The sequence below is a fragment of the Chroicocephalus ridibundus genome, chromosome 8, assembly GCF_963924245.1.
Source record: "Chroicocephalus ridibundus chromosome 8, bChrRid1.1, whole genome shotgun sequence".
NCBI lineage: Eukaryota > Metazoa > Chordata > Aves > Charadriiformes > Laridae > Chroicocephalus > Chroicocephalus ridibundus.
The window spans coordinates 50,187,597-50,211,618 of record NC_086291.1 but is presented as its reverse complement, the minus strand read 5'-3'; the positions used below and the strand labels follow the sequence as shown (position 1 = coordinate 50,211,618).

General features: G+C 53.0%; 1 protein-coding gene across 2 annotated transcripts in view; it reads left to right on the top strand.

Annotated features, from left to right (window-relative positions):
• The window catches only part of PRKCB (protein kinase C beta), a 137,556-nt gene that overhangs the window by 51,554 nt on the left and 61,980 nt on the right, over nt 1-24,022 (top strand). For both annotated transcript variants that reach the window (XM_063344486.1, XM_063344485.1), the window contains exons 3-5: nt 2,448-2,530; nt 18,132-18,243; nt 19,451-19,579. In XM_063344486.1, coding sequence (XP_063200556.1) covers nt 2,448-2,530; nt 18,132-18,243; nt 19,451-19,579 — 324 coding nt within the window. The remainder of the gene's footprint in view (nt 1-2,447; nt 2,531-18,131; nt 18,244-19,450; nt 19,580-24,022) is intronic.

The window sequence follows — 24,022 nt, the reverse complement described above, 5'->3', positions numbered from 1 at the left end:
TGTGGTGCCTTTTGGGAGAGATTGGTGATGGCTTCGTTGTTTGAAGCCCTGCCTGGCTCGCCCACCCCCCTGGACGCATCCAGGCGGAGGAAGGCTCCAGCACGGGCAGAGCTGGCGGGATGCTCAGCGCTGGGCGAGGGCAGCTCCTGCCAGCACCTGGTTGATGCCACGCGGAGCAGAACTGGGCAGTCCCCTGCTACCGGGTGTCACCCATGGGAGATGACTGATAGGAGGACCCCGCACGGACAACTCCTGCTCTTTCCTTTCTCCAACTTCTGTCACCCTACAGGCAGGAAGGTTATTTTTCCCAAGGAGGGACAAATATCACTGTCCTCAAAGTGCAAAAGCTTCTTAGGAGCTGGGGGAGCACCACGGGACCCGCTTTTCTTTCTTTACCCACTCTTCAGTCAGGTTTGCATTGAACGGCTATTTTTTTTTTTTTTTTTTTCTTTTATATGGCATGGAAGAATGGCATTAGGAAGTTCAGCCCGGTAACAATCTTATTTCTTCTGTTGAACTCCAATTATTCTGGCTCCGCTGGGAACCTCTCACCACCACCTAGATATTGGCAGCGTGCAACCTCCCGACAGCGCCTGCGCTCCGGCGTGTCACGGAACCTTATTGAGTTTATACACACACTTCAGGACAAATCTTTGCTAATAGAGTTCTAATTTCTTCCTTCCTGCTTCCCAGATGCTTCTGTCTCTGTATACAGATGACAGAAAGGGTGAACAATGTTCTGAAGAAAATGTTTATTTGTTAGACTCAGAAAAGCAAGTGAGAGGTCCTACGAGGAGAGAGTTCCTGGCAGCTGTTGTGCCTCTCAGACTTTCTGGGTTTGTTGTTTTCATAATTAAAAACGTGAAAAGGGAAAGGAGTTTAAAGCTGGATGTGGCAGGGCACGATCAGGGGGGACTGTGAGTTTAATGGCAAATGTCACTTGCCTTTTCCTTGTTCCTTTGGAAAAGTCCAATATTGATGCGATTGAGACCTGCTTCGTGTTTTGCACTGCTCAGTTTGTTTTATGTGCCCAGTTTCTCTGAACCCCTGTAGGCTGCACCTCATCTTCCAGTTGCTCTTTCATTTAGTGTAACGGCAGCTCTTGGGAAAGGGATGTGGCCGATAGGAGACCCCTGAGACAGGGCTGAGTTTGGTGCCCAGGTTTCCCCCAGACAAAGGCTGCCTTTGCGCAGCTTTGCTTTGCTCACAGAATCGGCACTTGTTCCCTTTGCTCCCTTCCTGCAGGTGCTCCCTTCAGCTGGGGTGGTGCCTTGGAGCTGAGGTCCCATCCCTTGGGATGGGGCACGGTGAGGATGCAGGGATGGGGCAGTGTGCTGAAGGGTGCGGATGCAGGGATGGGGCAGGGTGCGGATGCAGGGATGGGGCAGGGTGCGGATGCAGGGATGGGGCAGGGTGCGGAAGGGTGCAGATGCAGGGATGGGGCAGGGTGCGGATGCAGGGATGGGGCAGGGTGCGGATGCAGGGATGGGGCAGGGTGCGTAAGGGTGCGGATGCAGGGATGGGGCAGGGTTGGGCCTGCTGGGGCTGGCACCCAGGAGGAGGTGATGTGGGGTGCGAGGTGGTGCCTCTGTTCTCAAACCTGGCGCACCCCAGCTTCCCAGAGCGATAATGCCACCTCCAGCTGCAGGGTGAGGTGGGCTGAGACCTTCAGGGAAGGACTTGGGCCGTCAGTTGAAATTATCTACAGTGCTGAGTGGTCTTTTTAATCTCTGTTGCTGAAAGTAAGGTGCTTATTTGGCATTTAGGGAAAAAATTAGCCTTTAAGTACAGCACTTTGACTGCACAGACTGCAAAAATACCGCCGTCAGCTTCAGATTAGCATGTGCTGGAAGGGTTTGGTGGTTTAAGGGATGTGGATTTAGCTCCGGATACTCTTGCTTGAAAGTCTGGGTGATGATATGTTGGGATTAATTTTCCTGTTCCCAGAAGGGGGACTTTGTCATCGACATGCGTGCGTGAGGAGAGGAAGACGTACGTGTCTTCTGGTCTGGCAAATGGAGGCTGTGGAGTTGCTGAAGAAAAGCAGAAGTGTGGGAGGAAAATTGCCCACCTGTTCCCATCGGTACAATCTTCCATTTTTGGACACATGCACTTTTCAGCTCAGATACCCGCGAATGCCAGATTCTCCCTCTTTTTATACATGGCAGTGACCTCAGAGCGTGTGCCGCGAGTGACAATGAGCTCAAAGCGAACATAAGGGCTCCCAGCCCTCCTTTGACGTTCGTTCAACGTTTTGCTTCTGCTTCGTTTTTCCTGCAACGCCTGGTCCAGTTGACGATACTTGACAAGGTTTAAAAATCTGCCACGGGTTTGGTTAAAGAAAAGTCAAGTCGTCTCGTAAACCAGACGTAATAGCTTTTTATTTTCTAAGCCCTGGGTTCATGTGGTGCCAATTCCCTGACGCTGTCCCTGTCTTCTCTTTGCAGTTTGCTGCTTCGTCGTGCACAAGCGGTGCCATGAGTTCGTTACCTTCTCCTGCCCCGGTGCTGATAAAGGCCCTGCCTCGGATGTAAGTACCTGCTGCCATGCCTGGAGCGAAGGCACAGCCCGTTTTTTGGCGGATCGCGCTGTTTCACAGCGACTCGGAGGTGGTGTTCCTCCAGCTTTCTTGGCTGGTGACACTTCTGCACCGCTATTTCACGTGGCGCTCTAATTCATTGTTAGCCGTAGTTGTGGGGGCTCTCAATATATTTTTTTTTTTGATGCACTTAAACCACTTCCAAATCGTCTGATAACTTGCTCTCAGCCGAGCAGGGAGAACGTACAGGAATGCGGAGATGTTTGGGGCTGAGTCCGCAGCCTTGCCCCGGCTGCCTTTTGTCCCTTGAGCCGCAGGCTCAGTTTCCCCAGAAGTAAAATAACACTTCCAGGCTCTGCCACCTGAACCGAGGTTTTAGATTTGGGGTTAAATAACACGCACGACGCACTAAGTGCTAAAAAGCTGTTTTAAGACTTCAGCCAGTGTGCCCTGAGCACTCTCTTCTGGCAGGGTTTGGTTCGAGGTCTTGACCAATTCCTTTTGTCACCAGTGAAATACCTGAAGGAATTGGCTGCCGTTTAACAGCTGCCTTCCATGTTGCTAGACAAGAGTCAGCCCAAGGGAATGTGCCTGACCTTGTTCCTCCTCAGCTCATCGCTTTTTCCGAAGGCATCACTGCCCCGCGCTGTTATTTTGGGGTCGGTGGCTGGGCGTTACCTGGGCTCGGGGCTCCCGGCTGCAGCATCCCCGCTCCTCGCCCCAGGGGCTGCTGGCTCGATAGCAGGCACGGTATTCTCAAGTCTCTTTCGTATCACCTTGCAGGGTTTAATTAAACCAATATATAGGTTTGATTTTTCTCAAGGAAAAAAAAACAACAAAACAAAACCAAAAAACAAAGCCAAACCCGCAGGCACATTTCCTGCGTTCTTGTGATTTGCACGGTCAGCGTTGCTGCGTTTGCTCCGACTCCCTTGGAAAACACAGAACTGACCGGGCAGCATCGTCAAGGGCAACAAAATTACTGGGAAATGCCAGTCTAGGCGTGACTTTTGGAAAACAGTATTGCCAGTCTTTAAAAACCAGAAAACCATGCAAACGCCTGTTGACTAAGTCCCCATCCTTATTTTCACACGGGTTTAATTTCCCGGTGAATCCCTGGGCTTTCGGGGGCGAGTGAGAGCGGAGCTGGCTTGGGCTCCTCGCTGCGGTTTTGCCAGCGCCTTTCAGGTCTGTCTGGCAGGGTTTTTTTGTGTTTTACCGTGGAAACTGGCTAATTTGGGGAACTGCTAGGAGAAAAGAGAGCGAATTGGGGAAACGACAGTGCACCACGACTCTCACCCTTAAAAATAGAACCGGTGGGAGCAGGCGGTGTAACACGCCGCTGAAGGTGGAGGCTAAACACGCCTTGTCGGTCGCCCTGCGTGAAACGGGGCTGCGTGCCATCAATGTGATACGTGGGAGCTTTTGGGGAGGGGGCGAGGCTGGCAGGGGAGGGCAGAGCTGGGGGTCAGCCCCCTTTTGGGTATAGCCTTGGGCAGGGGCTGCAAGGAGAAGCCGTGGGGGGACGTGGAGGGGCTGAGCGTGTGTCACGATGCTCTGGCATCCTTTGCCAAAACTAACTTTCTCTTCCAGCCACAGCAGCGGGCAGGCTTGCTGGCTTCCCCTTCTGTCTGGTTTCTCCTCCTCTATGGGTCTACTGGGTTTGGAGCATTTCTGGTCTGGATCTGACAAATCTAGCTGGGCTTTGTTCCCAAAGAACCGCTGGGTGGCTCCGTGGCGGAGCTGCCAGGGACCCTGGGCAGGGGGGACGGGGTGGGATGGTACCTGACACCCACCACGTTCCCAGAGCCACCCTTGAACCTGGTCACTGCTCTGGCTCTAGCAAAGCGGTGACGTTACCCCAGTGCCCAGCTTGTGGCTGATCGTGGGACCTGCCTGTGCAAAAGCCCCTTTCGCCCCCGAGCCCCTGATGCTGGATTTCTCGGGGCACGTGTGCTTGCAGCCCCCCAGCCCCGGCTGCACAGTGCGGTGCCTGCAGCCTGCTGAAGCCCACTTGGCAGCGCTCCTCCACCTCCGGAGAGGATGCCTGGCAGGGTGGTAGCTTTAACGAGCTGACGATGAAGGTTTTGGCTGTTTCCCACGGGCTGAGCTGCCCTGGTAGGTGTCTTCCAGGTCGGGTCCTGCTCCCGTCTGCTGCCAGGGTGGCTGCTGGAGGTGCTGCAGGAGCAGCCCCCCAAAAACGAATGCTTTCAGACTCGGGCTGTGCACAGTTTGATACGCCCAGCTTTATTTCCACTTCCCACCAGACCATTAGTCAAGGTATTACATGGATTTTTAGATTCCCCCATCCCTGGGCACTTTAACTATTGCTTTTCCTCCCTCGAAGACTTTCTTCTCCAGAGGGGCTACTGCTAATCGCTGTGTATTGATGCCTATTGAACCTCAAAAATTACTTAGTGGAGGGGAAAAGGAGATGCCGTAGAGATGCCAACCCAAAAGAGGCTAATGTGTCCACAAGTACTCTGGTCCTGCAGACTGTTAGCCTGTAACACGTCTTTATGAACCTAAATCATTGAATCATAGAATCATAGGGTTGGAAGGGACCTCTGGAGATCATCTAGTCCAACCCCTGCCAGAGCAGGGTCACCCAGAGCAGGTGGCACAGGAACGCGTCCAGGCGGGTTTGGAATGTCTCCAGAGACAGAGACTCCACCACCTCCCTGGGCAGCCTGTGCCAGGGCTCTGCCACCCTCAGGGTAAAGAAGTTCCTCCTCACGTTTAGGTGGAACTTCCTATGGTCAAGTTTGTGCCCGTTACCCCTTGTCCTGTCCCCGGGCACCACTGAAAAGAGCCTGGCCCCATCCTCCTGACACCCACCCTTTAAGTATTTAAGTGTTGATGAGATCCCTCCTCAGCCATCTTTTTTCCAGACTAAAAAGACCCAAATCCCTCAGCCTTTCCTCATAAGAGAGGTGCTCTGGTCCCCTAATCATCTTTGTAGCCCTTAAGGGTAATCCTGAGGGTCAGGAGAGGCTGCTGGGGTCCTGTCTGAGCACCCTGGCCCCAGAGCAGTGGGTGGGTTTGTTCCTAGGCCGGGCGATGGTGTACCCCCCGCCTGAACCATGGCAGCCAGGTGTTCACAGCTCCATCCTGCGCAGCCTCCGTGGGAGCAGCTGCGGCTCCGGTGGTCCTTTCTCCACGTGGTACCACAAACCGAGGGGCGGGTGGCAGGACCAGCCTCGCCAGGGATCAAAGCATCCCTCTGCCTCCGTCTCTGATCGCAGCCGGGGTCTGTGCAGGGCAGCCGTGGTAAGGGCTGTGTGTGAGGGTGCCCACGGACACTTGGTGTGTCCCAGCATGTTGTCCGGAGCCGGTTGCTCAAGGGAGTAGAGTGGCATGAGGGGGAAGCGATGGCTTTGCACCGCTCGTCTTCATACCTCTGTGTTTTTGTGGGTAGTTTCACTGCTGCTGCTCCCTCGCGGCGAGGAGAGCCGGAGAAGGCATGGGGAAATGAGGGAAGGATGGTAGAAGGCGATCTACTTCCTGCCCTTCCCTGAGAGTTGAGTTTGGCCATCGAGGCCAAGCTTGCACGCGCGTGTCCGGGTCCCTCTGCCCAGTGCCAGTGCTCAGGGTGTGTGGGGGGGTGACATGGCAGACCCCCTGCCACCCCACTGCCCGCCCTGTGCCGGGCTCCCCCCGTTGTGCGGCCAGCGGTGCTGGAGGTTTGACACGGACCTTTGCTGGGAAGTCGTGTCATGCTGTGAGCTTCCTCCTGGCCGTGCGGGTTGAGCCCTGAGGCGTTTTCTCTCCTCGCTTCTCTGTCACCTAAAACGCGTAAAGAAAATGGCAGCAAGACCCGTTGCGCACCTAGCACCCTGCAGATGGGATCCAAGCTACGTGAGGTGTATGTCATATATCCAAAAATATATATGTTTAGGTAGGTATTTTGGTACGTACGCACGCAGAGATGAAATCTTAGCTACAAGGCTGTTTTAGGCGTAACGTAACTGGGGAAGGAGCCACTGTCTGAGCGGAGCCCCCAGGCTCCCACCCCTGGCTGGGCTGGTGGCTGTGGTCACCTAGGGAAGGTGATGGCAGGGGGCCAGGGGCCACCGGCCCCACAGCTGCGTGTGGCCCTTTGGCCGTGGGAGCGTCTGGGCGGGCGCTCCAGGGCGCTGCGGGCACCTCGGTAAGCGGTGGAGCTGGAAACGCTCCCTGGCGTGGTGCAAAAACCGGCAGAAAGGTGCCGGCGAAAGGCCATCAGGGCAGGGGGAGGTGGAAACGCTGAAACCGCTTAACCTTGCTGAAGGAAAATGAGGTTTGGCGGCGGGGGGAGCGGGGACGGCTGTGATCCAGGTGCCACCTCCGGAGCTTTGCTGAGGCGTTGGGCAGCCTGCCCGCCCGGCCGCCGCTTTCTTCATCCTCGCTCATCATCTGGATGGCAGCTGGCAGCGGGCAGGAAAGGCGGCGGGTACCGGCCAGATGTTTTCGCCTGTTCCTTCTTTTCTTTTAATCCCCACCAGCCCTGTCCAAGGGGTGAGCAAGGAGCGGCGGGGAGCCCTCGGACAGCCTGGTCCCCCTCCCCGACCGCAGCCCCGTGTCCCCGGACCAGCAGGTTTCTCCCACAGGTGTCTCCTCCTGCCCCTGCAGCCGTAGGTTAGTGTGGGCAGCCTCTGCCTGAGAAGGGAAAGGTCTAAATTAGACGTAGATTCTCACATTTTTGAGAGGTGCCACTTGATACCAGGGCACGTGTGAAGGCCTTCGATCGAATTCTCCGTTGGTTGCCGTTGTTGCTGGGTGGGGGTTTGCCCCTGTGGCTCATCGAGCAGACAGGTAAAAGCTGCCTGTTCGGTGCTAATTAATTTTTAATATATTATTTCTGAAAAAGAAGAGGCATGCAGGTGCTTGGGACTTAAAGCAGGGAGCAAAAATGACCTTTTGTAGCTGTTTTGGGGGTTGTTTTGGTTTTGGTTTTGTTTTGTTTTTTTTTTTTTTGGCTATTTAGCAAAGTCCCCGGGGAGAGCATCTGGTTTGCACCCCTGGCCAAGTGCCAGCTGGGTGTAATTGGGGGGTGTACGCAGGGCAAACTTCATTCCTTCTGCACTGGAAATCAAGCTTCTTACAGCAATGAAATCCTTGACGAGCTTTGGATCAGGAGACGGAAAGCTCCTTCGATGCCCTGTCTGCTCCGGGAATGAGCCGAGGACCAGGGCTTCATTTTGAACTGGTGCAAAGCTGGAGTTTTCCTCTGCTCGGTTGTCGCTAATAACCACGGCGTGAATCCAGAGCCGCCTATAATTATGTCAAACGCTGGCAGCGTCTAGGTTGTGATGGTTACAGCAATGCGTTTTTTCAGTCGGTGCAGCAATCTGGTAACTGCCTTGCCTTTCGCCAGTGCTGATACCCAATAAAATCTGGCAGAAAGAGGGAGTTTAATGGATTGCGTTTGTTTTAAACCTTGCAGTGCGCTCGTCGTTGCAGCGGGCCACGTGATTTTGCTGAGCCGGAGAGGGAAGAGGTTGGTCGGGTGAGATGGCATCCCCGGCATCCGCAGGGGCAGTGCGGAGCGGTGGCTGGAAGAGGCCGCAGAGCAGAGATGCTGCAGTTCCAGCCAGATCCCAGCCTGGGCTGGAGCTTTTCATGCCAGCTGGCTGCTGGTTTTCATCCCCCGGAGATGCTCTTTTCTAGGCTGCCAGTCGTGGAGCCCAAGGGGCGGGGTGGGGGGGGGAAAGTATTAAAAGAAAAAAAATTTCTAACTTTGCTCCTTGATCCCTGTATCTTTTAGTGCTTCATTTTTATGTGAGAATCAAGGAGAAAAGCTTCTGGTTTGTGTCCTGTAAAGTGCTTATGGTATATAAGCACTTTATATATAAATAAGTATATATAAAAATATATATAAAATATATATAAAAATATAGTATATATATTAGGTATATAAAATATGTATGTATACATCCTGTAAAGTGCTTATGGTATATAAGCACTTTATATAAAAATATGTATGTATAAATATACATATATAATATATATATAAAATATATATTAAAATATGTATATATTATATAATATATCATATATAAATATATGATATATAATATATTAAAAATATGTATATATAAATCCTGTAAAGTGCTTATATATAATATATATACAATATATATTTTATATAGAGAGATAGATAATATATTTTATATAAAAATATTTATATATACATCCTGTAAAGTGCTTATGGTATATAAGCACTTTATATATAAATATGTATATATATATAAAACTATATAATATATATTATATATAAATACATATAAAACTATATAATATATATTATATATAAATATATATATGTTATATATATAAAAATATGTATATATACATCCTGTAAAGTGCTTATGGTATATAAGCACTTTATGTATATTTATATATTATTATATATATTTATATTTATATATTATAATATATATTATGTATATATTATTGTGTATATTTATATATACATAAATATATTTAAAATATATGTTATATATATAAAATATGTATATAAGCACTTTATATAAAAATATGTGTATAAAAATATATATATTATATATATATAAAAAATTATGTATATATACATCCTGTAAAGTGCTTATGGTATATAAGCACTTCATGTATATTTATATATTATTATATATATATTATTATATATATTATGTATATGTATATATTATTGTGTATATTTATATATACATAAATATATATAAAATATATACGTTATATATATAAAATATGTATATAAGCACTTTATATAAAAATATGTATATATAAATATATATAATATATGTGTGTGTGTGTGTGTATATATACATCCTGTAAAGTGCTTATGGTATATACAGGTGCTTAACTTTAAGCACCGGAGTAATCAATGCGAGTTACTTAAATAAAACTCTTCTCTTTCAAGTCAAGTACGTGCTTAAGCGCTTTATGGGATGGTGGCTTGTGTGTGTGTGTCGGGTGCATCGCCCTGGGGGCGGGCTGGCGTTTTACACTTTGTGGAGCATAACCGGGTACCTGGAGAGCGGCGCAGCGTCCAAGGCTCTCTCTGTTCCCGGTGACTACTCCTGCTTTGGAGCACTTCTGTCTTTGATCTGCCTCCGTGTGAACCTCCTTCAGGAAAGAGAGCGTCCGTGCGCGCGTGTGTGTTTAACCTTGCAAAGCCTACCGACTATGAATCGTCCATCTCGGAGAGGAGGACTAACGATACAGCGACGATAGGGCCTCTAAGTTAAAAAAAAAAAAAATCCCAAACAATTAATTGCTTCTCGCAACAGAGGATGAAGCTGTAGGTATAAATGCTGGCGCTGAAGTCGCTGGGGCTGCGTTCACGCTACGTTGCTCTTAGGTCGTGTCAGGCTTTGTATTGGTTTTTTGATGGCTGAAGGTGTGATAGTGGGTCTGTGTGTTGGGCAGGGGCATTGATGAGGACAGCGTGTGTTACGCAGGACCAGCTAGCTGAAGGCAATGGCATTTTTACCATGTACTTCTTGTAATTTGCTCCAGATCTGTTCTGTGCTGAGCTCTGAAGCGCCGGCGATGAGGGCTGGGCCCCCACGGCTGCGTGGGCGCGCGAGCCTCCAAAAGCTCTGAGCTTCACCAGAGGTCCCACATTAATGTGCCGGCAGGTTGTGGGTCCCATCCCCAAAGTCCAGACTTGGTGAGGTGTTCTGGAGAGGACGGCCAGCCCAAACCCCACCCCGTCCCGGTGTTAAACTCTGCTGTTTTTCATTCCAAGCTCCGACGCTCTCCTGTTCGCAGGAGGCAGTGCTCGCCTGACCCTTCGAGCTGAAGTCTGCTGAAATACGGCAAGGTCTTCAGGAGCTGAAGTCGGGCATGCGTAATGTAATGCAGTTGGCAAACCTAATTATAGTTGGAGCTATTAATAGAATGCATAATTATTTAAACGCTAGACAAAATAATCATTAAAATGACCTTCTTTGCATTATCCTGTTAAAAGTCATCGAACTGGGATGCATTAATAAATATTGGAGTTGCTCTAGGAAGGTAACAGGCCAATGTAGCTTCGGTTTTGATTTTGCATTTAATTTTTCCACCATTTTGCAGCTTTAGGAGAGGATTTCTGTAATGCTATCACCAGGGCACCTTTGGTCTTTCCACATTTTGTTTGCTGGAGGCAGAATCATTTGATCTTTGTCTTGGGCTCCCCCTTTCTCAGAAAGCTCCGGAGTTGAGTGTTTGTACTGGTGTAAGTGTTGCTGCCGCTCTATTTTAGAACGAGAGGGAAACTCCGCAGGGTGTGGGTCACGCAGGTGTTACTAGAGTCAGAAGCCGGCTTTGTGGCATCGGTACATGGTCGTTATCCCTTTGTGCAGAGCATCGCCAGATCCTGAGCTGACGCTTGCAGCAGGGTGCAAAGAGGGTCACCCCACATCCCCCAGTTTGGTTTATTCTCTAGAGCGTTTGGGCAAACGTTGGGCTGGCAACAGTTAGCAATGAGATTTTGGCAGCAGAACAAACGAAGATGCCACTTGTACTACCTGGAAATTAGCGGCTCTTTCAAGTTTCTTCTTCCTGGGATCTCCTGCGGTGGGAAGGGACACCGGTTGCTGGGTGGTCCCTTTGCAGAGGGGTGCATCATGAGATGCCTGTCGGAGGGTGGAGGTGGGATGCACAGCTGCCTTCCCTTCCTCCAGATGTGCCCGTTGAGCCAGGATCTTCCTGAAGGCACCAAGCACCCTCTTGCCCAGGTCCTGCCTTAGGGAGCAGGACCCCGCTCTCTCCTCGCATCTCGCGTACTTCTGGGATGCCCCTGGTGTGGTGCATAAGCAGATCTTCACGGCCTTGCTCCAACTTGCTGCTTTCTTTTGTCTTGCTAATTAACTTCTCCAGCTCTCTCGTGGTGTGCCATCTGCCCCTCGCGCGAGGGCACACGCTCGCCGCTCCTGCCAGCGCAGGCAGCCGGTGACAGTTCCCGTGGGATGAAGATGTATCTGCCGTGCTCCCTCCCGGCACCTTCTGGTGCTTCCCTGGCTCTGCCGCAGCCCGGCTCTTCCTCCTGCCAGCCTGCACATGTCTTCAGCCCTCTAATTGAAAAGCTCTTCTCATTTTCTCGACACGTGTGTGTGTGTGTGTGTCTAGTTACAGCTGTTAAGAGTGCAGCCTCTCTGGTTAACGAAGCGGATGAAGTTAAGTGGTTTGCAGCCTCACTGGTTAAAGTCTCTCTCCCGAGAGCCGGTGGCTGGGTCTGAGCTGGGTTTGTGCAGAGCGTGGCCACGGGGAGGGCAACGGGGTGCCTTGTGCAGCCTGTGCCCACCCAGGTGGCTCCGGTGGGGGGGTCTAGAGAACGGTTGTCCTGCAGGAGGGAGGTGTTTCAGGGTCTCTGGGGTGTTTCAGGCCACCCGGAGGCTGCAGGGTACATGGAAAGTGCTGTGGGAGCCCCATTCTCACACAGAGCTTACACTGTAATAAAATAACTCTCAAGGTATGTGAAAGATAAAAAACATTTCTAAATGATGTCGAGGTGCTAACGCTGCTCAGGGAAAAAAGCTGAGTTTGGCTTTATTTTTTTTTTTCGCTGCTCTGTAAGAGAGAGTGTATTTTATTTGGTGTTGGCGGCAGCAAGAGAAGAATAACTGTCATCCGTATCCCTCTGCAGTTGTCTGACTAGCAGATGAGATCTTTTGTCAATAAAAACGTATTAACTTGCTGGTAGCTGTCAAGGAAAGCTGTCAAGGGCAGGTTTTATCTGCGGCCGCGTGTTTGACGTGGAGGCAGCTCAAGCTGCGGCGCTGGTTGCCCGCGGATGCGTTACCTGGAGGTGCCTGGCTGGCCATGCTGGGGCACTGCTGCCCTGCCACCGTCGGGGCAGGGGACATGCCCACGTCCTTGCTGCCATGTCCTCAGGGCCCTGCGCTGTGTGAGGTTTTTCTGTGGCTGTAATACTGTAAACGTTGGAAAAATAGTTTTGGTATCGCTTACTGGTGCAGCAGTGTCAAAGCGTCTTTAAACTGCGGCATGCTGAAGCAGATTTCCAAGGAGTTACATTATTGATAGAAAAGATGTTCCGTGATAGAGCTCCAAACCTTTGCCACCTTGCCTTCAACAGGACCTGTGCTTTCCTCTCGCGTTTAACCTTCTTTCAGTGCAGTCTCGATGGATGATCGTTGCTCTTTTCTTTGAAACAAGGACCCCTCACCCTTGTTCACCTCTCCCTTAACTTCCTTGCTTGGTTTTTGCTGGGACTTGGAGCTGTTTCTCACCACAGGCGTTTTTCCAGCCCCGTGCAAGCAGGCGGGAAGATGCAGGAGGCGTGTCGCCAGGGCAGCAGCTCCCGAACAGGACGGGGCAGGCGAGCGCTGCCAAAAGCCTGTCCTCGCCAAAAGCCTGTCCTCGCCAACAGCAGGGGGTCCCTGTCTCTGGTGGTCACGGTTGTCTTCACTTCATCTCCCCTCCCTCCTCCTCCTGGCTGCAGTAAGAAGAGCTTGAGCAATAGGAGGATGCTGCCCAGAGCTGTCTCATTCCTCGTACCCAGCCTCGTACAAACCCTTATTTCCCTGGAAGGAAAGACAGGCTTTTCTCTCCAGCGTCACCTTTCGAGTCGCTGTCAGACCACTTCTGTCTCTGCCGCGAGTTGTTCCCTGTGTACTGGTGGGGATTTTCCTCAGGGGAAACGTGGGATCAAAGCGTGAGGTTTTTGGTTTTACATCCACTGCCGGGTTTTCATTAGGTGCAGACAGTAAGCTGTCGCTGTGTTGTATTTGCTCTGCTATACGCTGCTTAAATTGATACGCAACTCTCTTTAAAATAGTCTCTTCACATGAACTGTGTTAGTTCTTCTTCGGAAGAGATAATTTAAAGCTTTCTCTGCAGCGAGGTGGGGAAAGCAGGGGCGCATAATCTTGAATCAGACCTCTGTGGCTGTTCTGTAGAGTCCAGGAAATTCTGACAGTAGAAAGGATTAAAATAGCATCAGCCATCGGTGTGGGTCCGGGCCGCCTGCTTCCCCGGGGAAAGCGGGGCGGCCGGGCTCTGCTGAAGGACAAGCGATGCAGTGCGCCGGGAGAGGGTGATGGGACCCGCAGATGAAACCTACGTGCCCTTCACGCATGACTTATTTTAGAGATGAACCCAAGAGAGCTGGACACGTTTTAAAAAATGTTTTATGGCTCGGATGGCTGGGCCTGAGGAAAGATCTCTGCCTCCCGCCTCCTCTCTGCCCCAGGGAGAGGCGATGCCTGCGCTCCCTCCGAGCCAGGCAAAGCTGAATTTAATGCACGAGTATATAAAAGCTCAGGCGGCATCCAGCGCAGTGTTTGCAATTTTGGGTAGGACAGAGGGCTGCTGCCCTTGCCAGGACACAGACTTTGCATGAGAAACAGCTGAAGCAAAATGCCCTTGCATGCCAGGCGGTGCTGTGCTGCCCTGCCGCTCTCCCGCCTCGGCTCGCTGCTCTCCGACGAGCCTCTGCCCAGCGCCATCCTGACAGGCTGCCCCAAAAGAGCAAATGGGCTCCTGACTACTGTGAGCAGCGAATAAATTGTCAATCTGATCAATGCCACCGGCTGCCTGCCGGCACGTAATTGGTAAGTGGCGGCTCCTGCACCGGCATCTCCATCAGGGTTCAGCGAGAGAGCATCCGTGGCATCCACGCGGTCGTTCAGCGAGCTCGGTGGTGGGTATGACACTGAAGAAAGGCACAGATGATTGCTGAGCCTGAATAAGGGTCTGGCTGGGCTGCGCTTACCGTGCCTCGAAGGCCACGAGTTGATTACTCACTTATGAATCAAATGTCTTGCCTTCCTGGGCGAGCAGGAGAGCTCGGGCTGCTGTCAGCCCGGCCCCACAGAGAGCCGGGGTGCACACGCAGCCGCCTCTGCCCGCCGTGGGATGGCGGGGGACAGCTCGGGTAGGAGCAACCCGAGGTGTGCGTGGTTCTGGGGGAAGCCAGGGGCTGCGAGGTTTGCTCTGCAAGTCAGGGATGCAGAAAGTCAGGGACGCACAAAGTCAAGGATGCAATATTGCAGTGCCTTGTTTCAGACCAGAAACCTGCTGCCGAGTTGAGGAGCAGAACCTGGCCACCTCTGATGGGTCCGTGCTTGTAGGTACCAGGTCAAAGTCAGCAGCTGCTCCTCTCCTTCCCTGGCTCATGTTCCGACTCCCTCGTTTGGGCTCACATCCTTGGAATACGTGCACGTCCCTCCGCTCGGAGGATGACAGATCTGTGGCAGCGCTGATTAGAAAGGTCAGAGCTTCTCAGTGCGGTAAAACGCTCCTAATGGCATTTTTAAATTCTGCTCCAAAGAAAGCTTTTTCTGCCCTGTTCTTCAGGGACGGCTGTGCGCTGGCAGGATGGAGGAGGAGCGCCTTTTCTTTTCTTGGCAAACTTCACTTTTAACCATTCTTGTTTTAAGTCTCTCAGCATCTGCATACGCAGTGATCTCGTCATCCCTGTCTCTGTGGTACAAAAATAGTCTCTCTTTGTAAAACGACTTCAGCCTTGTTCGAAAACGATATCCAGAATTTCCAGTTTCTGGCACTTTCTAAAGCACCGGTCAAGGTGAAACCAGGTGCCCCGGCAGCCGGAGAAGCGTCTCTGCCTCCCCACGCCCGCCTACCTCCATCACCCTCACGCCCTTTGGGCTCTGGTCCCCTCTAGGTGCCGGGTCTCTCCAAAACAGCCCCTCTGGGGTGGAAGCAGAAGGTGAAGCCTGAAACGCCCCCGGGAGGGAGCCGGCTCCCCCCGTGCGGAAGGTCCCTGCTGGCGGGGCTGGGATGCTGAGGGACCGGTGTGGAAATCGGCAGCCGTTGGCTCCTGCCGCCGCAGCACTGCTTGGTGCATCCTTTGCTTTCTGTCTCTTGCCTTTTTTAACTCTCGGTTCCAGTGGGAATTTAAAATCCTTCGCGTGAAGTGGAAATTGTCTCATTTCGCATTGAGCTTGTGGGTTTCGTGTGGTTTTTTTTTTTTTGGTTTTTTTTTTTTTTTATGAATGACTAAAGCTTTCATTTGCCTAACCAGGGATATCTGTTTCTAGAAGGGAATGCACAGAAACTGGAGCGCTCGGGGGCGATTCCTCCCCGTGTCACACGCTGGGGTTTGACGGGCACGTGGCTTCTGCTAGAGCTGCCCCCGTGCCCCACCGCCCTTGTCCCGCGGCCGACGGAAGGTGGGCAGCGTTGGACCAGTGCTCGAGCATCCCCGGGGCTGCCCTCCTCTGGGGGGTGTGGGTATCCGGGGGGAGCTCTGCAGGGTGCATGGTTCAGTGGCCGACTGGCTGGCTAGAGACCTCCTTTCCCCTGGGATGATGAAAAAAGAAAGCTTTTTACTTTCTCGAGTGCCACGTCTCCAGGGAGGCAGCCCAAGCCGTTCCTGCACCACGTACTTCTGGGCTTGTGGGCATTGCCCCCGTGCCTGTCCCCATTCGGGTGCCAGGGCCAGTCCCTGAGGGATGCAGGGATGGGAGATGCGGGGATCGAGCTGGTTCATGCTAATTAACAAGCTCTGTGTTGTACAGGCAAAGCTGCTTATGGAGGTGGACCCCAGCTGCTGTATAAACAGAGCCCAGGTTATAAAATCAAGCAGGGTAAATTTTTAAGGGCTTACAACACGACGAGTGGAAGGATCTGCCTAACCCTGTAAGCCTCTTCAGAAGGTGTATGGGTTTATGGTGGTGTCCGCTTGCGCTTCGGGCAGCGGTGCCCGGTGTTCCCTGCCCGCAGCACCCTGCGTGCCATCGGCTCAAGCCCCGGCTGCCTGCCCGAGGCTTTCACCGAGGCGGGGAAAAGTTCCCTCCTACGTCCTCTCCTAGCCTAAAATCCAGGTTTAAGTTTTCTGTGCTCTCACATCTCTGGGGAACGCAAAAGGCTTTCACACGGTCACTTAATGAACTGCCTTTTTGGGGGCAGAATTATCTTCACGAGGGTTAATCGTGAAGCCTCGTCCTCCCAGGCTTCCTGCGACGCAGCTGACACGCGAGCTACCAGGCAGAGGTTGCGCTCGGTGTCTAGAAGTGGTTTGCTGAGGGTTAAATGCAAGATGTTTTCAGTTTCAAGTACAATACATTTGCTGAAGCCTGTACCTAATCCCTTGCACTTAACTGATTGAATTAAATGAAGCTCCATTACTTGTCCACTTTTCTGGTATCGCTGAAGTTATCCGGCATGCTGTGAAATAACGCACAATATTAGCCATTAATGCAACTGAAAGGTTCAATGTAATAGCTGTAGGAAGATTAATTTCAGGGGAAGGTAATGTATTGGCAGTTATGTTATAGCTCAGTTCTGACTCCACTCTTTATTTATTTACTTAGCTTCAGTGCCCTGAAAAGGTGTCTTTCCTAACGCTCGGGCACCTTTCCAGGCCGTTAAAAAGCCAGTCAGCTCAAATGACCGAGCCAGGAGTTATACCTCATCCCTAACCCTTAAACAATTAACCTGAGATGAAATTAAGCCAGCTGCTACTTGCCGTTGTCTTCTCCCCTTGCCTGTGTGGGTGCTGCTACTGAGGGTGCTGAGCCCCGGCACCCTCCTCTGCAGAGCCGTGATGCTCTGGGCTCTCCGTGCGGGAACAGCGCTGCCCACCCCAGCATCAGCCGTGGCTCTGCCCCACTGTGCCCATCGTCCCCTCCTGGTCCTGGTGGTGACATCCCTGTCTCCCTCCACTGGGGTTTCTCCAGCTGCCGGGGCAGGGCGGCGAGCGGCAGGCTGCTGCTGGGGCTCTGCGTTTGCTGCCCCGGCTTCCTCCGGTAGCCACAGCAACTTAAACCGATGCTGCCCGTGCCGCTTTGGGGCCAGCGGGAGACGTTCTGTTGCTTAGCCTTGTCCCCCGCGTAACTTTGTGTTGTCTTAAAGTTGCCCTGCATTGGGCTGGAAAACTTAGATTTGATCAGGGCTTTCAGAATTGCCTCATCTTGCGTGGAAGACAGCCAGAAATACCAAATCCTTGGTCTGTCTCAGCCATTTGTTCCAGTGGTTGATCCTATCTCCCTATTGAGAAGTTGTTTCTCATATGAATTTGTTTGGCTTTGACTTCTCTAGACTTTTGTTGGAGTCCCGGAGCCCTGTTTGCAAGGTGCCTGTGCAAGACCGCAAACAGCGTCTGGGATAAACTGGGCTTTCCTGGTTTTGCCCGTTCTGCTGAAAAGTCTGCCGTTGGTTTTAAGAAAGCTCGAAATATTAAAGTATACCCTAAGCAGCTTGATTCCCTAGGGGCGTGCTGGGGAGGGGTTGGTGCCAGAGCACAGAGGTGTTTACTGGGTAGTCTTAATGTAGATGGCAATCACGGGTGGGTTTTTTTTCCTGCTTTCCCCCACTGGGTTGATGCGGAGGTTGAGTAGTGTCCAGCCCTTGTGTGGGTTCTTATGTACCAATTTCACCTGGTGTTTTCTATGCTAAGATCAAGTTATTTAAAAACAATAAATCCTCAGACGTGGCTTTTTCATTGTTATGGCAACACGTATAAAGAGTAAAAAAAACTGGATCTTGGCGACTGTTGGAAAAGGTCCACATCAGTCGGTGGCAGTTGACTGAAGTCCATTAACAGCACCTCCGAAGCCAGCTGGCATGTGAAATGCGGAGAGCGGTGGTGCCTTGCCAATATTTGATGCAAGTTTATAATCTTTATCTTTTATTTTCCTCCTAGGATCCCCGGAGCAAACACAAATTTAAAATCCACACGTACTCCAGCCCCACCTTCTGTGACCACTGCGGGTCGTTGCTGTACGGGCTCATTCACCAGGGGATGAAATGTGACAGTAAGTGACATAACTGGTGGCTGCGGTTGCAGCGGTGGGGGACTCTGGCACCCCGAGGTCCTGGGCAGGGGTTCCCAGCCTGGCTGAGAGCCCGTCCCCTCTTGCCACCGCTGTGAAGCACACTGCTGGCACCTAAGGGGCTGGGCACAAGTTGGGCACCTTCTCCCCTCTTGTGGGGAGCCCCCGTGAGTCCTGCAGTGAGAGGGGAGGGAAAAGCATCTGGCCTGGGGGGTGATGGTGCCTGATAACCCCCAGGAGCATCACCTGCATCCCTCTGGCAGCATCACCTGCATCCCTCTGGCAGCGTCACCCGCATCCCCCCGTGGCAGCATCACCCGCATCTTCCCCGGCAGCATCACCCGCATCCCCCCCAGCAGCATCATCTCCAGTTCTCCGTTTTCTGTAGCGCCGGCTCCGACTGACACCCTGTGGCCGAGGCGGTGCCTGCTGCGGTGACACAGCCTCTCCAGAACACAAGCCTGACCTCGGGCACAGGAGTACAGAGAGGAGAAAATAGGGGGATAAAAGAGGAGGGAGAGGATGGGGAGAGATACCAGTTATTTTCCAAGTTAATCTTGTACATTCCTATTTAAAAGGACTGTGAATATACAGCGTCTGCAGGGAACAGCAGACTCTGCTGCTCACCATGTGCTGGCTTTCTCATAAATATAGAAGCTTGCCGACTGTTGTGGGAACAGTGTATTCATTATCACCTTTAAAATGTTACCAAGTGGAAATGAATTTCTTTAAAATATAATTTTTTATATTTATTTATTTTATATATATAAATTCTCGTGCGTGTATATATGTATACACGTACGCAGGTAATTTTTAACGCCCCTTATCGGCTCCTGGTGAATCCGGCTGAATACCCAGGATTGCGCCATTGGTGTGACGGAAGAGAAATTGGATAAATCAGCAAAACCCAAGTAATTAGAGTAAGGGCTAAAAGCCCTGTAATCTCTGTAGGCAGGACCCAGAACTGCTGGTGCTGGTGGGTCCCTGTGTCCGGGCAGGGCTTTGCTGGAATCTCCAGCTGCATTTGAAGGTCCATTTGCTGCATGTTTATCCCAGAATCCCTCACAAACATCCCCATTTAAAAGGAGGATAATTTCTTCCCCCCGCCCCATCCCCTCTGAGCACCCCGTGGGCTTTGGCAGAGGTGACAGAAGCGCCGAACGCCCCTTTCTTTCTCTCCGCCCCACAGCCTGTATGATGAACGTGCACAAGCGCTGCGTGATGAACGTCCCCAGTCTGTGCGGGACAGACCACACCGAGCGTCGGGGACGGATATACATCAGGGCTGACATCGAGAAGGATGTGCTCACCGTCGTAGGTAGGTGCGCGACCCAGGTACAAACCCTACACAGGAGGTTGCCCGGTTGCCCCTTGGTGAGTCCGGGGGGTGCAGTGCCCAGTGCCTGGTCAGGACCAGGCATGTGGCAGGGCAGGACAAGGCTTTGAGCCTTCTCCAGGCACGCTCCTGCCCTCTGGCAAGCACAGGTTGGCGTTCCAGGGGCTATCTGGAGCTTTTGCCAGTTACAGACTTTTCAAACTGCTTTTTGAATCATGTAAAATTTCAGCATCCTGAGGAGGGAAGGCAGAAAGTTCCTGCCTTTAGCTATGCCGTGTGAAAACGTCTGTTCGTGTTGTGCTGTCTGTGTGATGGTGAACGTCCATTTCCTGCTGCTCTTTCCATGCCGTTAATGGTGCCTGGGTCCGTGCAGGTCTCAGTGGGATGATCCTTTTGTCTGACTAGAGCTTTGCAACCTTCTAGGGTAAATATTGCTTAGATGTTAGGAAGAAATTCTTTACTGTGAGGGTGGTGAGCCCCTGGCCCAGGTTGCCCAGAGAAGCCGTGGCTGCCCCATCCCTGGAGGGGTTCAAGGCCAGGCTGGACGGGGCTTGGAGCAGCCTGGTCTGGTGGGAGGTGTCCCTGCCCAGGGCAGGGGGGTTGGAACTAGGTGGTCTTTAAGGTCCCTTTCAACTCTTAACCAGTCTATGATTCCACCAATTTGGAGACTCCACGGCCTCCCCCTCTATCTGAGGGGTGTGCTGCCTTCCCGTGTGGTTCTCAGAGGCTGCTGGGGCAGGCTGTCCCTGCCGTGTGGTCGTACACTGTGGGGCACAGAGGGACATCAGCCCCTCCCCACTGCCGTGGTGAAGATAACCATCGTTCTTCACATTTCCTTGCTGTTTCCCAGCCCCGATGGAGAGCTGGAGCACAGCGTAGCGCTCACACGGCAGGCTGCTGTAAATCTCCGCAGGGCTGGCGTGGATCCCACCACCCCAGCGATGGGTGGCAGGGAAGGAGACATCCCGCGAGAGCCTGTCCCCAGGGGAGGCGCAGAGTGGCAGTGCCATCTCGCAGTGTCCACCTCCGGGGATGCACCAGGCGGTGGGAGACGGGGCCGGAGGAGGCTGCAGGCAGCCGGGCAGTGCCGGGCTCAGCAGAGACCCCTGCCCCGAGTGTCCCAGGGACCCCGTGGCCACCTGTGAGGAAACCTGTTGTCCCCCATCCCAGTTTCCTCTGTCCTGGAACTCCTCCATTCTCGGATTGTGGCAGGAAACAGGATTATGCCGTCTCTAAAGGCTTTTGCCGCTCGGATTTTGAGTTCCCAGAAGATATTGCTTCCCCCGTGACCTGTAAGCATCTCATGAAACATAAGCCGTATTCTTGTAAAGCCTCCTGTCCCCTGCGTGGAGGCAACCAGACTGAAGGTGTGACTCTCTCAGTCGGGTGCCGGCAGGGGGTGGGAGGCAGGGAGAGCTTTCCATGGGCAGGGCAGGCAGCTCGCGGAAGAGCCGGGGTTTGTCTCGGGAAGGCTGAGCCCGCTGCCGAGCCGAGGAAGGAGGTTTCTGCCCACGCTGGGTAACCAGGCGGCTCTGGGCGGTGACGGTCTCTGCAGGGGGCTGCTGAGCTGTTCACGGTTATTCACGGGATGAGTTGAGACCGTGGGGTGTAAAATGCCACCTCCCTGCCCACGCTGCAAAGGTCAGACCCCCTCTGAGTGGGCCCCGGGGGGTACCAGGCTGATGACACTGATAACAAGGACCTTCTCTGTCATCCCACCAGCTTTGGCTGGCTCCTCCTGGAGAAGTCTGATTTCCAGCATCCTGCAGCGTGGCTGGGCTGGCAGCAGGAGACGCCGCAGCATCCATGGGGTTCGCTTCAGTGGGATGGGGTCAGCTCTGGGGCATCACGCTGTGCTCATCAACTCTAAGGGGTGCTTTATCCCCCGGGGAGAGTGTGGGGCTGTCGAGGTCTCGCTCCTCTGGGCTGGCTCCTTCTCGCTTGGGAGGGCAGGCTCGGCAGAGCGCATCCGAACAGAGCCACCTACAATGCGTGTGATCCCAGCGCGGGGGGTGGGGGGCTCCAGCCCTACCTGCCCCTTCTCTGCTTCTGCAAGGGGTGGCCCGAGCTCGTCCCCCCAGGGTGGTGGGAGACCAAGGGGAGCGTTGGTCTGTGATGGGCACGGCAGCTCCTCCGCCTCGCAAAGGTGCCCGATGCGGGGGGGCAGGTGGTGGCATGAGTGACCCCCAGCCTCACATAAGGAAACGCTGTGATCTGGGAGTGTGGAGAAGAGCCAGGGTCCTTTCTGGCCTAGAGAGCGCTCAGAAATGTTTTCAAGAAAAATACCAAGTGTTTGAAAATATTAATGAAAAACTGAAAAAAGTTGTGGGGTTTTTTGGGGGTTTTTTGGTTTTTATTTGTCCTTAAAGGAGAGCTTCAACAAACCACACAGAACTTTCTTTCAGAGAAGTCCGTCCCTGCTTCCCGGGCACCTTCCCTGCAGGGGATGATGCGGGACTGGTACCCAGCCTCCCGTCAGAGGCCAAGGGGGCGCAGAGCTCGCCCTCCCGCTGGCACCAAGGGCTCCTTGGCACCGGAGCCCTGTTCCCATAGCTCCGAAGGCAGAGGAGAAACTCCCCCGGCCCCTTTCTGTGCAGCTGGATTTTCTTTTCTTCAGCTGGGGTTTGAAAGACTGTTTTATTTCTGGCCCTTTATGGAGGTGTTGGTGAAAACATGTCATCTGTTGGCTTTTCCAGAAAGGCAGGGAAACGTACTGTGCTCTCCAGCTCTGCCGCATAGCTGACGAAGGAGTGGGAGCGCTTGGAGAGAGGAGAGCCTGCGCGCTGGCTGACGAAGTGGGGAGCCCTGCCTCCCCTCCTGCCCCTCCGGGCAGGCCGTGAGGGGATTGGGATTTTCACTCCGGAGCTGGGAGGGGAAGTGGAAAGGTCTGCTGGGACCCAAAGCAAACATGGGTACCCAGCCCTCGGGAGATGTGGGAGCCGTGCAGCCCGCAGGCTGGGCGCTGGGGTTTGCTTGGTTTGGCTCCTCTCCGGGGGGTCAGCAGAGATTTCCATTCCCCCAGCGACTGTTTGCTTCAAAAAGGCAAAGCCCTCAGATAACGACTGGGTTTGTGTTGTCAGGGAGAGGCCAGATGCTGAAAAATCGGCCCTTGAGTTGTGGCCCAGGGCTTGTTGCAGAGGTGGCAGAAGGCACGGCAGAGGGGTGGTCTGGGTTTGAGCGGCTGGGGGCTTCATGTACAGAGTGGTACGGGGGGGGTCCGGCTGGGCTGGAAGAGCCGTGACGTGGCTGGCGGCTGCGCCTGGAGACAGCGGCTCAGAGGGGTCTGTGCCACTGACTGCCACCTGTGTCTCTTCCTGCTGGATGTTTGAGTGATAAGACGAAGGATAACGGCTTCAAATTGGAAGAAGGTAGATTTAGATTAGATATCAGGAGGAAATTTTTCACTCTGAGGGCAGTGAGACCCTGGCCCAGGTTGCCCAGAGAAGCTGTGGCTGCCCCATCCCTGGAGGGGTTCAAGGCCAGGCTGGACGGGGCTTGGAGCAACCTGGTCTGGTGGGAGGTGTCCCTGCCCAGGGCTGGGGGTGGAACAAGATAATCTTTAAGGTCCCTTCCCAACCGAACCATTCTAGGATTCTATTCTATGACCTGCCTCCACCACCAGGAGGATTCTGTTCTACGACCTGTGGCCCGTGGGGGCACGGCCGGAGGGTGACTCCCGCAGGGGACCCGTCCCGGCACGGGGAGGCAGCAGGCTGAGCCGGTGGGCAGGCTTCTGCTGGAACAGATTTCTGGTGGAAAATGCCCTTTCCACGTTTTCTGCAGAAATTTGAGTTTGGGGCGGGTAGGGGGTGGATTTCTGTGGAGGGTGGGAGCGACAGCGCGGCGATGGAAGGGTGGGTGGCGGAGGGGTGGGGAGGCAGCGCTGGCTGGGGGGGGCGAGCCCCACTGCCAGGGGGCTCATTTTGGGGGAGTTTGGGGTCACAGCTGGAAGCCCAGCTGCTTGCCTGCCCACTTGCTCTTCCAGCAAGTGCTGTGGGGCTGGAAGCTGTTCAGGATGGAGACGATCTCTGGCAATTAATTGTCGAAGCACAAATGAGCACAGAGACTAGTGAGAGAGGGCGAAGAGGTTTCTACGAAGCAAGGAGATCAGGTCTGAGCGGCAAGATAAGAAACCAACTTAAAGACGGACCTTGTCCAGCTTTGTGGATGGGGTTTCGTGGCCCAAGGGACGAAGCCCCTGTTTTCGAGGGGCTTTCCGTGGTGCCCGGGCACCTTTGCTCCCAGCTGCATGGTAAAATGCGGGTTCTGGTGTTGCGGCAAGATCTTCTCTCTGTCCCACCAGGTGTGGAGACCCTCGCCCAGATATTTAGTAAGCTTTCCCATGGCAAAGAGCATCGCAGCCGTACCGTTAGGTGTGAAGGGTCCCGAAGCGCTTGGCTGGGCAGGGACAAGCGCCTGCAGGTG